General features: G+C 33.2%; 1 protein-coding gene across 3 annotated transcripts; it reads left to right on the forward strand.

The window, feature by feature from the left end:
- Positions 11,024-12,689, forward strand: LOC107612233 (L-ascorbate oxidase homolog). Of its 3 annotated transcripts, XR_002351694.1 has the most exons (4): positions 11,024-11,038; positions 11,134-11,229; positions 12,142-12,241; positions 12,337-12,689. XR_002351694.1 is itself a non-coding variant. In XM_021108425.1 (3 exons), coding segments are annotated over exons 1-3 (264 nt in total). In that variant the 5' UTR covers positions 11,134-11,216; the 3' UTR covers positions 12,498-12,689. The 3 variants fall into 3 exon arrangements, 1 of the variants encoding a protein (XP_020964084.1); XM_021108425.1 differs by lacking the exon at positions 11,024-11,038 and having other exon boundaries at positions 11,134-11,218; positions 12,141-12,241; XR_002351693.1 differs by lacking the exons at positions 11,024-11,038; positions 11,134-11,229 and adding an exon at positions 11,675-11,791.

The following is a 13,476-nucleotide window of genomic DNA, read 5'->3' on the forward strand; positions in this document are numbered from 1 at the left end:
AATTACTATTCTATTTCAAATATAAACTTTATTTTCCTAATTTTAACTTTACCAAAGGACTGAATTTCATTTACAAAATTCTTCAAGTTTTCAACTTGAGTTTTAAGTCTATTTTTTTAAACTTTACTATTACCAGTCTTTTACCACATTTTATTTAGTCTCTCGGTCATCAAATCTCATCAATTTTAATCAATAATCCTTATTTATATCAGTCCTAAAATCATCAAAATAACTCCAGTTGAACTGTTCTTCATGGCCGAACCACAATTCACAAGAAACAACAATAATTCAACAAAATTTTAACATAAAACTCAATGATGGATGATTATGCATTTACCTTAAATTGCATTGTGTTCCTTGATTATATGCATTCATATGTGTTTGGCTTGAATACTCTTGCGCTTCTTTATAGCTTGTCTCAACTTACAAGCTTACTTAAAGTGTCTCAAGCACACTAGAATGTGTAAAGTGTATGCTTCTTTTGTGACATCGCCTTTCATGCTAGTGTGTATTCCAAACCGCGCATAATTTAATCCACCAGCTGAGTAATCTAGAGACATCTGAGCTTCTTCTGCAAGCCCATAGTAGAAGATGTCTAACTGAACCCACTCTGAAAACATTTCAGAGGGGCATTTTCTTAGCATCTCTCTGTATCTCTCCCAGGCATCAAAAAGAGATTCATTATCTCCTTGTTTAAAGCCTTGGATGTCCAGCATTAGCTGTGTCATCTGTTTTGGGGGAAAGTATTGATTCAGGAATTTTTTTTGCCAGCTGTTTCCATGTCCTTATGCTAGCCTTAGGTTGGTTATTTAACCACCTCTTAGCTTGATCTTTTACAGCAAATGGAAACAGTAATAGTCTGTAGACATCCTGATCTATTTCTTTATCATGTACTGTGTCAGCAATTTGTAAAAATTGTACCAGAAACTCTGTAGGTTCTTCCTGTGGAAGACCGGAATACTGGCAACTTTGCTGCACCATGATAATGAGCTGAGGATTCAACTCAAAGCTACTGACTCCAATGGAGGGTATGCAGATACTACTCCCATATGAAGCAGTAGAGCGGTTAGAATATGACCCCAGAGTCCTCCTGGACTGTTCATTTCCGCTTAGGTCCATGATGGAGAAAGGGAGATGATGTAAAATAGAGAAAATATTTTTATTTATTTATTTATTAATTTATTTCGAAAATAAAATAAAAATAAATAAAAGTGGGTGAATATTTTCGAAAAATTGAGGAGAGAGAAAGTGTTTAGGAAGTTTAAAAAAAAATCTGAATTTTAAAAATTGATTTTCGAAAAAGATGCTTTAAAATAGAGAGAAAAGATATTTTTAAATTTTAAGAAGAGAGAGAAAAACAATAAGATAGCAGAAGATTTAAAATTTTTAGATCTAATGCTCCTTGTTTTCGAAAATTTTTGGAGGGAAAACACCAAGGAACACCAAACTTAAAAATTTTAAGATCAAGACACAAGGAAAACTCAAGAACACTTTGAAGACTCACAAGAACACAAGAACACAAAGGAAGAACACCAAACTTAAAATTTTTTTTAGAAAACAAAAATAAATTTTCGAAATTTTTTTTTTTGAAAAATCAACAAGAAAACACCAAACTTAAAGTTTGGCACAGGATTTAATAGAAAAAAATATTTTTGAAAAAGATTTTAAAAATATGATAGCCAATTACCATGAACATAAACACCACGTTCTAACTAATTGAGCTATAAATTTAAAGTGTTTTAAAAAGGGATAAATAATAAAAGACTCTAAACCAAAAAAAGAAAAAAAAATTTTCCTAATCAAAGCAACAAAATAAACCGTTAGTTGTCCAAACACGAACAATCCCCGGCAACAGCGCCAAAAACTTGGTGCACAAATTGTGAATCACACTTTTCACAACTCGTACCACTGACCAGCAAATGCACTGGGTCGTCCAAGTAATACCTCACGTGAGTAAGGGTCGAATCCCACGGAGATTGTTGGTTTGAAGCAATCTATGGTTATCTTGTAAATCTTAGTCAGGAAGTCAATTATGTTTATCAGTTGAATTGCAAATAAACAAGAGAGCATGAATTAAAGGTTACTTGTTATGCAGTAATGGAGAATATGTTGGAGTTTTGGAGATGCTTTGTCTTCTGAATCTCTGCTTTCCTCTGTCTTCTTGTTCACACACGCACGTCCTCCTATGGCAAGCTGTATGTAGGGGTTCACCGTCGTCAATGGCTACATCCCATCCTCTCAGTGAAGAATATGCTCACATGCTCTGTCACAGCACGGCTAATCACCGGTTGGTTCTCGATCCGGTTGGAATAGAATCCCTTGATTCCGTTGCGTTTGTCACTAACGCCCAGCCTTCAGGAGTTTGAAGCTCGTCACAGTCATTCAATCCTTGAATTCTACTCGGAATACCACAGACAAGGTTTAGACTTTCCGGATTCTCATGAATGCCGCCATCAATTCTAGCTTATACCACGAAGATTCTAATTAAGAGATCTAAGAGATACTCATTCAATCAGATATAGAACGGAGGTGGTTGTCAGGCACACGTTCATGGTTTGAGGAAGGTGATGAGTGTCACAGATCATCACCTTCATCACAGTTAAGCGCGAATGAACATCTTAGATAGGAACAAGCGTGTTTGAATGGAAAATAGAAATACTTGCATTAATTCATCGAGGCACAGCAGAGCTCCTCACTCCCAACAATGGAGTTTAGAGACTCATGCCATCAAAGAGTACAAAGTTTAGATCTAAAATGTCATGAGATGCAAAATAAGTCTCTAAAAGTTGTTTAAATACTAAACTAGTAGCCTAGGTTTACAAAAAATGAGTAAACTATGATGGATGAATTTCACTTAGGGTTAATTTCACTTAGCCATATATATATATACCCTCACCCTTACCTTAGCCCCATTACAACCTTGAAAAGACCTCATGATGTTTGCATTGGTACATTAAATTTTTGTTGATTGGTTAGAAGAAGAACAAAGTTTAGAAAACATGACTAGAGAAGAGTAAAGTGATTAACCCTAGACACTTGAAAGTTAGAGTGATATACACTACCAGTAAGGGTTCAGTGCTTAATTCTATGTTCCCTGCTTTCATGAGCTATCTTCTTACAAGTTTACTTGCTTTTTATTGTATGATTTGAATTAGTGAAATCTGATTTATGTTTGTCTTGAAAGCTTATTTACTTTTAACCAAGTAGGTAGAAACATTTTTGCATGTAGTTACATTCATAGGTTGCATTTCATACATTCTACCATCCCTCTTCACTTTTATAGCTTCTCTTGAGCTTAGCATGAGGACATGCTAATGTTTAAGTATGGGGAGGTTGATAAACCACTATTTTATGGTTTATTTTGTGCTCAATTGAGTGGATTTTATCAATCTTTCACCCACTTATTCATACAATTCGCATGTTTTATATTTTTCTTCCTGATTTTGTGCTATGATTGAAAACATGCTTCTTTGGCCTTTAAATTGCTAGTTATTAATCCTCCCTTATTACCATTCGATGCCTTGATATGTGTGTTAAGTGATTTCAGAGTTTATATGGCAGGAATGGCTTGGAGGATGGAAAGGAAGCATGCAAAAGTGGAAGGAATGCAAGAAGTTGGAGAAATTGCTAAGTTGTCCAGCCTGACCTCTTTGCACTCAAACGGCTATAACTTTAGCTACGAAGGTCCAAATGACGCGTTTCTAATTGCGTTGAAAAGCTAACGTCCGGGGCTTCAATTTGATATATAATATACCATAGTTTCCTTGACGATAAGCGACGCGAACGCATGCTCCATACGGACGCGTCGCAGTGACAAAAATCAGCGTGGCAGATTTCTTCTCCAGCGATTTTCAACCCAGTTTTCGGCCCAGAAAACACAGATTCGAGGCTATAAAGTAGGAGAATCCATTCATTCATAATCATGCTTTTCATATTCACTATTCATAATTTAGATGTAGTTTTTAGAAAGAGAGGTTCTCTCCTCTCTCTTAGGATTTAGAATTAGGATACCTCTTAAAGGAATTAGGATTTCAACTTTATTATTTCAACTTATTATTTCAACTTCTTCTCAGGTTCAACGTTCTTTTTATTTATTTTCCCAATTTAATTTATGAACTTTTCCATGTTACATTTAATATCTTTATTAGTACAATTTGAGGTATTTCAGAAGTATGAGTGCTTTCCTTTATTTATATAAATAATTTAGCTTTTTATATTCTTGGCTTTAATTGATTAACTAGAAGCTCTTGAGTTATCAAACTCGAGGTGCTGATTGAAAATTGGAACTCTTCAAGAATTAAATCATGTTCCAATAACTCTAGCCTTTCCCAAGGAAAGACTAGGACTTGAGGATTCAAAAATTAATTCATCCACTTAACTTACCTTCATAGTTAGAGGTTAATAAGGTGGGGAAAAATCCAATTCTCATCACAATTGATAAGGATAACTGGGATAGGACTTCCGAATTTTCATACCTTGCCAAGAGTTTATTTTATAGTTATTTATTTATTTTACTTGTCATACTTCTTCCTTACTTTAAAAACCCCTAATTTACAAATCTCATAACCAATAATAAGAACATACCTCCCTGCAGTTCCTTGAGAAGACGACCCGAGGTTTAAATACTTCGGTTATCAATTTATTTAGGGGTTTGTTACTTGTGACAACCAAAACGTTTGTAAGAAAGGTTGATTGCTCGGTTTAGAAACTATACTTGCAACAAGAATTTATTATAACTTCTAAACCATCAATCATCAGTTTGCATTTTCTAAAACTTCTATGATCACTCTATTTGCACTTCCCTGACGTATAATAATATTAATAATATCTCTACTAATTAATATTCGTAATAAAATATTAACCGTGATATAAATAGAATAATTTAAATAATAAATAAATAATATTTTATATCTTTTTTTAAAAACAGCTTCGTAAAGCTTTTAGTTCAAAACTCTTATTATCTATATTTTAAACTTCAAACTTTTAAATACTTCATTTTTAATCCAATATGTTTATAAAATTATATTTGAAACTTCACGTATCTTAATATTTATAAAAATAACCCTGTGTTTTTATAAAATATCTGTTTTATTCCTGTACTTTATTTATTACTCAAAATACTCCAAAACGTATATAATTACAAAATTAACTTCCATTTTTTATTAAATTACTATTCTATTTCAAATATAAACTTTATTTTCCTAATTTTAACTTTACCAAAGGACTGAATTTCATTTACAAAATTCAGTTTTAAGTCTATTTTTTTAAACTTTACTATTACCAGTCTTTTACCACATTTTATTTAGTCTCTCGGTCATCAAATCTCATCAATTTTAATCAATAATCCTTATTTATATCAGTCCTAAAATCATCAAAATAACTCCAGTTGAACTGTTCTTCATGGCCGAACCACAATTCACAAGAAACAACAATAATTCAACAAAATTTTAACATAAAACTCAATGATGGATGATTATGCATTTACCTTAAATTGCATTGTGTTCCTTGATTATATGCATTCATATGTGTTTGGCTTGAATACTCTTGCGCTTCTTTATAGCTTGTCTCAACTTACAAGCTTACTTAAAGTGTCTCAAGCACACTAGAATGTGTAAAGTGTATGCTTCTTTTGTGACATCGCCTTTCATGCTAGTGTGTATTCCAAACCGCGCATAATTTAGAACTCACACAACTAGATTCATTAATGTCACACTAACTCACTCACTCAATTCTAGTGATTTACCTCATACCAATAATGTATGCTTCCTTGCCTTTGTATTTTTTTATCTTATGGTGTTACTTTCAATTTTTCATGAATGATGCACCACAAGCAAAAACGGAAGCGGGAGAAAGAACACGCAGCACCGGTTGATCTGCCAGCTGAAGGTGGCAATCTGGAGGGTCGTCGTACCCGCTTGCTCATCTTTAAATGCACCGAGGACGGTGCAAACTTTTAAGTGTGGGGAGGTCGTCCGACCGTTCGGCGCTTTTGGGTGACAAATTTCTAATCCCAACACTTTTGCATTTCATTTTTTAGGTCTTTCAGGATTTTTACTTTTAATTACATTTTCTTATTTTTGCATATATATATATATATATATATACATAATAAGCTTAGTCAAAATAATTAAATTTTTCAAGAATTTATCTATAGGGCATTGACATTCCAATTGATTTGAGTAAAAATCTTTTATTGAACTTGCTTGAATTATATATATATATTGTGGAACATGATTTTTGAGCTAAGAACACAAGCATGTGAGATTTGAGCCTAACGATGTGGTTACATCTTATAACCACTTATTTTTCCTTCTTGTGTGCACTAGTCTCTTTCTATAATTGTAATCTTTGATTTGTTTGATTCTTTATGTCCATTATTCCATGTATACATGCATTTATATGATTGAGGCCATCATTTTATTTAGCTCACTTAACCAAATGGCCTTACCTTTTATCTTCTATTATTAGCCAATTTGAGCCTACGATTAACCCACTTGTTCTTAATATTAGCACATTACAAGCCTTAAAGCAGAAAACAATAAATGTCCTTAATTTGGATCTTTGATTAGCTTAGGCTAGTGAGTGTGTTTATCATTCAAGTATGGGGAAACTTGGGATATTGGTGGGATAAAAGGGTGTTTTGTATTTCTATATTTGGGAATTGGGTGCATACTCATGTATTGATTAAATGTATAGACCTTATGCATTGATGTTCTTGTATATAGTTTGAAAGAAGAAAAATGAGAAAAACAAAAGGAAAAGAAAAAGAAAAAGAAAAAAAGAAGAAAGAAAACAATTTGAATAAAAGAAGAAAAATTAGAAAAGAAAAAAAGAAAGAAATAAAAAGGAAGAAAATGCCCCAAAGTGAAGCTAAATAAAATCAATGCATATGAGTTGTGAAATGAAAAGGGAAATGCCTGAGTATGTGAAAAAGTAAAAAATGGGTAGTTAGGTTAGTTTTGAATTGTATAGGTTGTCATAGGTTAGGTGAGAAGTTTAAGTTGATCAAAGATTCAAATTTCAAGTCCACTTGACCAAATATGCATCGTACCTTGACCCTAGCCCCATTACAACCTATGAAAAGACCTCATGATAATTGTATGCATGCATGAAATAAATGTTGATTGTTAGATGAGAAACAAATATTGGAAAGCATGATTAGGAGAGAATTGAGAGAATCAACCCTAAACACTTGAGCGACTAGAGTGCAAACACATCCGGTGAGGGTTCGATTGCTCAATTACATGTTTTCAACTATGATCATCTCTTCTTGAAAGTTTATAAAAATATTTAATAACTCAATTCAATTGTGGATTAGATTTGCTATTGCCTTAGCCCTTGTGCTTATATTGATTTTCTTGGAAATTGATTTATTTTGACCAAGCAAGTGCACGCATTTAGATAGTTGCATATAGATAGATTGCACTTAGTTAGTTTACATTTTAATAAATGATTATACCCTTTGTCTATCTCTTAGTTTAAGCATGAGGACATGCTTGGTTTAAGTGTGGGGAGATTTGATGCACCGCTATTTGGTGATGCATCCTATGCTGAATTTAGGGGATTTTATCACCCTTTTCCCACATTTACCCACTAAAATACCATGGTTTCATGATCGTCTCCTAATTTGTGCTTAAATGTGAAAATATGCTTTTTAATCCTTAATTAGCTAAAATTAATTCACCTTTGATTCCACTAGATGCCTTGATTTGTGTGTTAGTGATTTCAGGTTGAAAAGGCCAGGAATAGATCAAAGGAATGAAGAGAAAAGCATACAAAGTGGAAAAATCATGAAAAATCAAGGATTGGGAGAAATTCACTCCACGCGAATGCACAGCAGACGCGCACGCGTGAAACAATGAGGTCGTATGGCGACACGTACGCGTACATGACGCGTACGCGTGCTGTATGTGTACACATCGATGCTCGCATGTGACCCACTTAAAGTGAATCCGCTGGGGCAGTTTCTGGGCTTTCCAGGCCCAAATCCAACTCATCTCTGATGCTATTTAATCTAAGGATTGAAGGGGAATCACAACTTTTGAACACATTATATTAGTTTAGTTTACTTTTAGAGGGAAAGTTAGTTTCTAGAGAGAGAAGCTCTCTTTTCTCTCTAGAATTAGGATTAGGTTAGATCTAGATTAGGATTTCTTATATCTAGGTTAATTTCATGCTTAGATTTACTCTTCCTTTTATAATTCTTCTTCTTCTACATCTCCTCTCTCTAGTTTAGCATTTAATTCTTGTAATTCTCTACTTTTATGTTGATGCATTTTTGTTTCTTCTATTTCTCTTTTAATGCAATTTATGATTCATGTTCCTTTATTGTTGAATTGCTTTGTTGTTGTTCAATTTCTTTTATTTTCCTCTTATGCCTCTCAAGTGTTTGATGAAATGCTTGGTTAGATTGTAGACTAGATTTTTCTCCTCTTGGCTTTGGTAGAGTAATTAGTGACTCTTGAGTTATCTAACTCCTTCGTTAATTGATAATTAGAAGTTGCTAATTGACTTGGATGCCACTAAAGCTAGTCTTTCATCTAGATTAGGCTAGGACTTGTGGACTCAAGTTAATCTATCCACTTGACTTTCCTCCATGGTTAGAGGTTAACTAATTGGGAGCAATGGATAATTGTTGTCACAATTGATAAGGATAGCTAGGATAGGACTTCTAATTCTCATTCCTTGCCAAAAGCTTTTCTAGTTGTTAGTTTATTTCTTTTGCCATTTACATTTCTTGTTTCTTATCTCAAAAACCCCAAAAGATACTTCATAACCAATAATTGAACACTTTATTGCAATTCCTAGGGAGAACGACCCGAGGTTTGAATATTTCGGTTATTTTTATGGGGGTTTGTATTTGTGACAACCAAGTTTTTGTATGAAAGGATTCTTTGTTGGTTTGAAAACTATACTTGTAACGAGATTTCATTTGTGAAATTCTAAACCATACAAAAATCCATTCATCACAGTTTGATAGTGATCCTTCTAAGAGAATACGATTATGGATTATTCTTTCCCTGGTCAGGTGAGTAATGGTATGGCAAGTTTAATTCAGGCTTTGAAAGTAAAAAATTATGCTGGAATTATGGGTTATGAAACAAGGATCTCATCTTTTGATAGGTTGTTGGTATTGAAGGGCATAATCCTAGTGGGAATTGCTTAGTTGCGTCTAAATTGGTAGATTCTATACCACCTACCTCTATTGCTGATGATAAGGATTTGAATCCAGCAAAGAAGCTAGCTATTGATAAAAGTCAACCAATTGATATTACTTCTAAAAGGATAGAGTTGTCCATGGTATTTACTCTACTCGTTTCTTAGTCATTGGCTCTGTTATAAAATTATATTATGCACTAGGTTCCATTTTTGGTATTTTGGTAAAATTTTACAGATTTTTACTATAGTTTCTTTTTTAACAATGAAAAATTACTAACATCTTAATTAGCCAAGCTAAAGTATGGTTAACCTACTGATCGCTTGAGTAGGCTTGCAAACCATATGGTTAACCTACTAACTTACAATCTGTGTAAGTTATCTGGATTTTCGTTTAAGTCTCTTGTGTAGTTCTTGCTTTGGATGTTGGTTCAGTTCTGAATCAGTTGCCTTTGCTCTTATTGATTGAATGAATCTTTATTTTCAAATTCTTTGGTGTATTGATTTATTATAAACTTATATTCACTCAAAGTAGATGCAGTTACAGTAATACTTAATTGGTACAGGTTGCTTCAGAATAATGCAATCTTCGGTCAAATTCCTACTGCAATTGGAAGCTAAGAAAAGCTTCAGACACTTGATCTCTCCAATAACGATTTTAGTGGCAAGATACCGAATTCTTTGGGAGGCCTCAAGAACTTGAATTATTTGTAAGTTACTTATATTACAAATTCTAACTGTTCAAAAGTTAGAATACTGATTATTATATTATATATTGTATATACTCCTATTTCTTCTTCCTGATTCATAAGAGTTTGATAAGAGTCTATACTGTCTTTTATATTTTCATGTTGTTATAAATTATTAATTAGTTAAGTATCATTACACAGAGGTTCCAATCATAAATATATATATGCTTTTTAGTGATGTAATGTGATAATGTATAGTTGAAATAGATAGTGTAACAAAATTGAATTAACCTTAGATAAATTGTTACGTCTTAATTTTTCTATGTTAGAAAATTCAATCCAAATAGCAGGACTATGTAAATTACCGATTAAATCTATTTGAAGCCAAAAGGATAGACATTTTTGCTAAGAAGTAAGAAATTTTATGAAGGTAAAATTTTGGTTAAAATGCAGGCTTATGTGACACAAGATGACAACTTGATTGGGACACTAACAGTAAAAGAGACAATTTCATACTCTGCTCAGTTGTGGCTACCGGACAAGATGGCGCCGTCGGATAAGGAAGCACTTGTTGAGAGCACCATAGTGGCAATGGGGCTTCAGGATTGCACAGACACTGCGATTGGGAACTGGCACTTAAGAGGAATAAGTGGTGGAGAAAAGAGAAGGGTTAGCATTGCCTTGGAGATCTTGATGAGGCCTAGATTGCTCTTCCTTGATGAACCTACAAGTGGACTTTGCGAGTTCACATACCCTTGGTTTTACTTCTTGTTGGGATCCAATTGTGCTTGTTTTCATGCCAATTTTTCACCACTGGGCCAATTCTCCACCTGGTAGGTTTCTAAGCTATTGAATATCCTTCATGATGTTGGTATCTTTGGATACCACCGGTTTGATTTACACTATTGATTGTTATTATTACCTTTATTATTTAAGCTTTTTGTACTTATTATTGGTTTTAGGGCACTTAACATTGCCCAAAGATCTGTTATTTCCATTCCCTACCCTGCTCCTGATGCTGAATGAGTAACATAGAAATCAAAGAACTATTGATGATCAAAACATAGATGGGCTAAAGAATTTTGATTTGCAGGTACTAAGGAGACTATTGGACTTTGGCAAGAAACTTCCTATTCCTGATGCTCTTCTCATCAATGGGCAAAGAGATTCTGCTGTCTTTACCAGTCAAGCAGGTAATAACTAATTATTAATTTACCATTTCTCCATCTCCATTAATATTCACTATTTGAAACTAAATAAAAATTAAATCAACTATATTTATTTGCAGGGAAGACTTACAAATTCAGAGTGTCCAATGTTAGGTTAAGAACATCAATCAACTTCAGGATTCAAGGCCACTCATTGAAACTTATTGAAGTTGAAGGTGCTCACACATTACAGGACACATATGAGTCTCTTGATATTCATGTCTTTTTAGTGATGTAATGTGATAATGTATAGTTGAAATAGATAGTGTAACAAAATTGAATTAACCTTAGATAAATTGTTACGTCTTAATTTTTCTATGTTAGAAAATTCAATCCAAATAGCAGGACTATGTAAATTACCGATTAAATCTATTTGAAGCCAAAAGGATAGACATTTTTGCTAAGAAGTAAGAAATTTTATGAAGGTAAAATTTTGGTTAAAATGCAGGCTTATGTGACACAAGATGACAACTTGATTGGGACACTAACAGTAAAAGAGACAATTTCATACTCTGCTCAGTTGTGGCTACCGGACAAGATGGCGCCGTCGGATAAGGAAGCACTTGTTGAGAGCACCATAGTGGCAATGGGGCTTCAGGATTGCACAGACACTGCGATTGGGAACTGGCACTTAAGAGGAATAAGTGGTGGAGAAAAGAGAAGGGTTAGCATTGCCTTGGAGATCTTGATGAGGCCTAGATTGCTCTTCCTTGATGAACCTACAAGTGGACTTGACAGGTTCACATACCCTTGGTTTTACTTCTTGTTGGGATCCAATTGTGCTTGTTTTCATGCCAATTTTTCACCACTGGGCCAATTCTCCACCTGGTAGGTTTCTAAGCTATTGAATATCCTTCATGATGTTGGTATCTTTGGATACCACCGGTTTGATTTACACTATTGATTGTTATTATTACCTTTATTATTTAAGCTTTTTGTACTTATTATTGGTTTTAGGGCACTTAACATTGCCCAAAGATCTGTTATTTCCATTCCCTACCCTGCTCCTGATGCTGAATGAGTAACATAGAAATCAAAGAACTATTGATGATCAAAACATAGATGGGCTAAAGAATTTTGATTTGCAGGTACTAAGGAGACTATTGGACTTTGGCAAGAAACTTCCTATTCCTGATGCTCTTCTCATCAATGGGCAAAGAGATTCTGCTGTCTTTATCAGTCAAGCAGGTAATAACTAATTATTAATTTACCATTTCTCCATCTCCATTAATATTCACTATTTGAAACTAAATAAAAATTAAATCAACTATATTTATTTGCAGGGAAGACTTACAAATTCAGAGTGTCCAATGTTAGGTTAAGAACATCAATCAACTTCAGGATTCAAGGCCACTCATTGAAACTTATTGAAGTTGAAGGTGCTCACACATTACAGGACACATATGAGTCCCTTGATATTCATGTGGGTCAATCAGTGGTATAGTTGAACAATACAATTTGAGTTTATATTTTGAATTATAGTTGATGTATCAACACACTTTGATGTATGGTTGTTACTTATTATTATAGTTGATGTTTCAATACACTTTGTTTATATTTTGAATTATATTGACTTCTTATTTATAGTACTTTTCTTTTAGTTTGATAATACGATGAATTTGTTTATTTTTTGAAATATTATAAATATTTGAATACAAATTAGATAAAAATTTGTATTTATTAAATTTATATTTATTTTATATAAAAACATGTTTATTTTTGTAATAGAAAAATCTAAAAAAAAAATTATTTTACCTTACCGACGGATTTACAGACAAATTTTCTGTCTGTAATTAGAGTGTAAGATGGTTTCCAAGATTCAAATTACAGACAGAAAATCTGTCGAAAAATTTGTCTGTAATTACAAACGGAAAATCTGTCTGTAATTACAGATGGAAAATCCGTCAGAAAGTTCGTCGTCTTAGGGAAATGGATAGAGAATTTACAGAGGAAAAATCTGTCGGTAACTGGTAAAAATCCGTCGGTAAATAATTTCCGACGAGGCTTTTATAGAAGGACAAAATCTGTCGGTAATTTCGTCGATAACCAAAAATCCGTCTGTAATAAAGACTAAATCTATCTGTATTAATCTATTTTCTAGTTGTGAATTCACATCTATGTTTAAGAAGTGTATACTAGGAGATTATGAGATTAGTGTGTTTGAGTAGAAGTGGTTTGAAATGGTTAAGGAGTTTAGTGTAGCTAAAAAGAATTGGATTATTAACATGTATGAAAAAAGATATATGTGGGCCATTACACATATTTGAGGCAAGTTTTTTGAATTGGATTATTGATGCAAAGGTTTGCACTCCATTATTGTGAAGTATGTTAAATTGCAATATAATCTTATATTTTTAAAAATATAAGTATTTTTTTAAAAAAATTTACCAAATCAAACATTAATTTAACGTATTATTTATTTA

Source organism: Arachis ipaensis, chromosome B08 (genome assembly GCF_000816755.2).
Source record: "Arachis ipaensis cultivar K30076 chromosome B08, Araip1.1, whole genome shotgun sequence".
Taxonomy (NCBI): domain Eukaryota; kingdom Viridiplantae; phylum Streptophyta; class Magnoliopsida; order Fabales; family Fabaceae; genus Arachis; species Arachis ipaensis.

What these genes read in the sequence shown, in the direction of transcription:
- LOC107612233 (XM_021108425.1), top strand. An exon ending in TGTCTTTATCAGTCAAGCAG is followed by an intron (nt 12,242 to 12,336) that starts GTAATAACTAAT and finishes ATTTATTTGCAG; the next exon opens with GGAAGACTTACAAATTCAGA.